Source organism: Diachasma alloeum, unplaced genomic scaffold (assembly GCF_001412515.2).
Source record: "Diachasma alloeum isolate Michigan unplaced genomic scaffold, Dall2.0 Dall_scaffold_00908, whole genome shotgun sequence".
NCBI lineage: Eukaryota > Metazoa > Arthropoda > Insecta > Hymenoptera > Braconidae > Diachasma > Diachasma alloeum.
Genome location: NW_021681026.1, coordinates 39,778 through 44,831, shown reverse-complemented (window position 1 = coordinate 44,831; position 5,054 = coordinate 39,778). Strand labels below are relative to the sequence as shown.

General features: G+C 36.3%; 1 protein-coding gene across 1 annotated transcript; it reads left to right on the top strand.

The window, feature by feature from the left end:
* Window positions 1-481: 481 nt before the first annotated feature.
* On the top strand, window positions 482-3,271 carry LOC107045286 (RRP15-like protein). Its single transcript, XM_015267501.2, has 4 exons — window positions 482-666; window positions 1,501-1,963; window positions 2,333-2,543; window positions 2,802-3,271. Exons 1-4 carry the CDS (start codon window positions 612-614, stop codon window positions 2,922-2,924), a joined length of 852 nt encoding a protein of 283 aa, XP_015122987.1. The 5' UTR covers window positions 482-611; the 3' UTR covers window positions 2,925-3,271.
* The last annotated feature ends 1,783 nt before the right edge of the window (window positions 3,272-5,054 follow it).

The following is a 5,054-nucleotide window of genomic DNA, read 5'->3' as shown; positions in this document are numbered from 1 at the left end:
AGATTTTTTCCCCAATTCTCTTTTTTTCGATCAAATACAACACAAAACAACACGTGCAGTCTGTGAAAACTAATTTAATGTCGACAGATTGTGAAGTTTACTTGACGACTGCCAGAGGCGCAACGTCGTAAGCCTCATTAAAAGAACATTATTTGACTAACCATTGTTATAAAAATAATTCGAAGTGCAAAACTTAAATACAGGAAGGGAATTATGCTTGTATGATACAACTAATTAATTAATTACTGCTTCATTGAATTTATTATCATATCATTCAAGAAAAAATTCCTCTAGTCACGTTGCGCCTCCAGCGGTCACTGTTGATACTACGTCGCCATTAAGGGGACCATCCCCATCACCGAAAGGTAGGGGGACTTTCCAGACACCTGTATTTACGACCGTGTTGTCTACAACAACAGAATTTATAAATTGTGACATCTGACGGTAATTGTTGGCAACTTCGTTCTGAAGAAATCCCACGTGTCGGGCGTACCGTCCGTGTATGTATAAACCAAAATAGTAAACTTGGTTTGAACTGTTTGAACAAATCGATTGTATTAATTTTTATTGATAAATAAGTGAGGAATTAATTGTATAATTTCGTCGAGAAAATGAGTCTAACAGTTAAAACAATGAAAACTAAAAAAAAAATCTTGAAGATGAAAGGTAAGAAAAAAAAAGTAAAAAAATCATTGGTTGCAGGTTAATTACAAATTAGCCCGGATAAAAACAATCTAAAATCGTTCAGTGTAATAATCATTATAATAATGAAATGATGAACTATGGCGAAAAGGTACCCTTAAATATTATTATTAACAAAAAAGAGTGGTCGCAAGTAATGGCGTGAATACCGTCGACCCATAACTCTTTTTTAGTTTTTCATGAGCTTCAAGAGAACGTTTCTGCGAGGGAATTTCCTCCGAAATTCAACCGCTCTCAGAAATGTAACTAATGATATTCGTCTGTAGAATTTTGAATTATTCGAACTATTTACATTTTTTATGGAATTTTTAATTCCTAAAATACGCTTCTCAAATCAAGTACTTTTTAATTCCTCTAGAATTCTACCAGTTCGATTGTACGAGTATTTACAAAAAATCAATCAATGAATTTCAAACGATTACAATATTTTAAACAAAGCATACCACGTTTTTTTCATTTCATCCACACAAATGTCCAATAATTTACCAATAGCCCATATGAGTAATAACGTGGTAATACGAGATGAGTGAATTTCAAATCGAGTGAATTTCAAATTTCAAATTGATGTGTGCTGGATTTTTTGGAGTTGGAAGCAGGGAGGTGTATTCTTATAGGTGCTCTTAGGGGTGCTTAATGTGATCTACATATAATTTTGTCTTTACAAAATCGTGTATATCTCCGATAGTTTTGAAGATCTGTGTAGTTTCAAATTGACTTAACTGATCTCGTTTTTGTAACCTTTTTGCTGGGTCCACCCAATAAATTCGATGAATTATAAATAGGAATATTGATTTTCAGATGAAAAATTTGAAAAAAGTGACGGAGAAGCCTCGGAGACCCACAGTGACTTTGGTGATTTACCTGAAGATCATTCAGATCTAGATTACTTACTGGAAGATGCAAAATTAGCTGATTCTGGAACAGAACAGGAAGAATCGAAGTTCATAAGGAACCCAGGCTGGGCAAACGCCATGCAGAAGATATTAAAAACAAATAAGCCCAAGAAGAAAAAGACTCTTGTACTATCAAGGGCTAAGAAAATATCTGAAGTCCAATCGAAAAATGAGAAAATTCCTTTCCAAATTGAAAGTAAAGAGGGGGATATCAAGGTCGAATTCGTGGAGAAAAAAACTACAAAGGACCTCAACAGAGATAAACTAAGGATACTGAAAAAGACAGAAAAAATGAAACATTCAATTCGAGTCAAACGTTCTCCTTTGAATAGACCTAGAGAAAAACTTCTACAAAGAATAGCAACAAAGTAATTCGTTATTGATAAATTTTCCGTCAATTGCACCTCAGTGGATCGGTACAATAGTTCCTCCCGCATTCATCTCATCAAATAATTTTAGAACCAAAATTCCCAATACCGAGATATTTACAGAAAATAATCTGAAAATTTGAGTCAAACGTGAAATTTAAGTTAACCTTGGGGAGCGGTTATTTTGAAACCAAATATCACTACATTTCTTTTGTTGAGATTGCTTCAGTTCATAAGCAACTTGTGATGATAAACTTGATGATAAACCTCTTATAATCATCAGCCACCAAAAGAAAAATCTCGAAATACTTTTCGCATATAAAGAAAAACTCATTCATAACCTAACATTAGTATTCTTATATTTTTCAGAGGTGTAGTTCAATTATTCAATACAGTGAGGGATCAACAACAGGAAATAGAGAAGAAATTGGTAGAAGCTGGTCCACTAGAAGGAAAGAGAGAAAAAGTATTGAAGAGTATCGATAAACGAGCATTTTTGGATGTTCTTATGGGTGGAACGAAGAGCATCACTGTGGATCAACGAATTGGTTCTGAAAGAGAAGAGGATGGCTCAGAGAAGGTAATTTGATTGGAATTAAACCCTAGATATGCGTTCAAAACATTAATGCGCATTATTTTACGAATATCACGAAAAGAAGTTGGTTTAGAGAAGAATATCGAACTAATGGACAATCCAGATGTCTAAATAATTTCCGCTAAGCCTCTTCTTTCCGATGATATTTGCTTAATAATTCACCAAGTAGTTACCGATTTATCCAGTATCTAAACAACCTCTAATTATCCAGTATCGAACTGAAAACATAATGTTTGTGTTTAGTCGAATAAATTTTGGAGTGTTCTTCGAGATGACTTTATAATGGGAGCAAATCTGAAGGATTGGGATAAGGAAATTCCGGAGGAGGAAGAATCTTCAGCCCCAGAAGAAATGGACAGTGATTAGAAATCGTCAAAAAAGTAGTTCGAAACTATCGGATATTTTTCGATGGAGAAATTCTCTATGAATATTTAAATCATGTGTGATATTTATCTGATCATTCCTCGTACCGCGATTTCAATCAAGCGAAGTACAATGGCTGAAATCATGAGTGATTTCTATCTAAAACACAAATAGAGGTTTGGGTAGAATTTAATCTTCATCCTTCATAAAAAAAAAGCAGAAAATACCATCGAAAAATATAGATAATAGAAACTGCAACGAATACGACAGATTATTGCATAAATAGATGTGAATAAAAAACCTGTATATTAGAGCATCAAATAAAAAAAATTCCAATTATTTTCTATCAACTTCGGATTTTCCGGCAATTGAATTAATTCATTTTTGAATTAATTTTTTATTTCATTCTTTTATACATTATTTATTCTGGTAAACCATAGTTATCCTTATCCAGAACAAAAACACTCCTGAAAAACCTCCTTTCAAAAAGAGAGGGACAAAACTCGAATTGGAAAAAGTCGTCCAACTCGAATATCTCGAATGAGAACAAGCTTCAGGGGGAACTCAGACAGACGGCATTGAAAAAATTGTACTGGGTTGTTGGTCGCTCGCTCCCAGCCCATTGGGCTGGAGTAGGTATGACCTATCGAACCAATAACTTCCCGATCAATTTCTATTTTTCTGTTCAATATCCAATATAGAAATGTCCGTGAGCGTTACCAGGCTTCAGTCCTTAGTTTCTACACTTAATTTCTTCTTCCTCTTGCATGAACCATATATATATAGTATACTCAGTAGAAAGCTCATTGAATAAGCTTCAAAATGACATCTGATTTGTCCAATTTTTTGTCAATTTTTCATCAACTTATGAGAGTTTCAGACGAAAATTGAATTTTCATGTTTCACTTCCCTGGCGATCCAGGAGCCACGGTATTTGCATGGCTATTGCGTGGCTATTAGTATTGTCATTTTCTGGGGCTAAAAAAGGGGAAATGATATCTGACAACACAATAAAAGTGGATAGACGAATCATTAGTTTATATTTGCACTGTTTATAACATTGTTTTCTATCAATTGATGAAAATTAATTTGAGTGTATATAATGATAATAGAAGTCCCGTAGGGGGTATGCCGGGAGATGGCGGAAGTGTCAACATCCTGTGGCGGCTCAGCCTCAATCAGATTCCACTGTTACCGACGGAGCTCGCCATCAGCGCCAACGGCGCAAACAAATACTTATCCCGAAGACGGAATAACGAAACCGACCGGGAAAACCCGATCCGCCATTCATCATTATTATTATTCTCACGATTCCATAAGTTTAACACCACAGCTGTGGCAATCCCTCATTTGTATTCATTTAAATGTTTAATAACTTTTGGCTGAATAAATATAGTTTATTATAGATTACCCAAGAGTCAAACTATTTGTGTGAGTCCTTCAAATCTCCACAATCCCAACGGCGTCGGTCAAGTCTCGACAGCAGTCGCAGCCAGAATAAGTGAGACCCCAACAGAGGCGGGGCGCCACGGACGATTCAGAGGGCTGGGCGAGCTGCCTGTGCCGGTAACTCGGCAGTAGGGCCAGAAGAAGAATATCCATGGATTTTTGGAGTGGGGGACAAGTATATGAGTGGGAATTACGTAGAGTGGGGGTACCCTGGGTAGGGAAAACTTCTGCTAGAAGCCCTATAGCAGTCCCGCTGTCACAGGGATAGGTTCAAAGGGGGGTTTATGTCCTCCTTGTCCTCAATGTTTACTTTATGTTTTTCCGTTGATTCATTCGCCCGCTAATTAATATTAAGGGATGAGACAAGGACTTTTCGATGGAGAATTCGATTCCCCATCTATCAACCCCCGTTTCATCCCTTAATCTTTGTAATAAAAAAATTAAAACTGCGACGAAAGTCACGGTGCTATGAGAAACCCAATGGTTTCTCGGCGCAGAGCGCCACCCCAATAATTCGCCCGCTAATTAAAAAATCGTCTCTCCCCTCCTAATTAACATTAAAGAATGAAACCACTGCTGTTCGATGGAAAATTAAATTCCCCATCCAGCAACCCCTGTTTCATCCCTTAATCTCTGCAATAAAAAAATAAAAACTGCGACGCAATTTACGGCGCTATGAAAAAC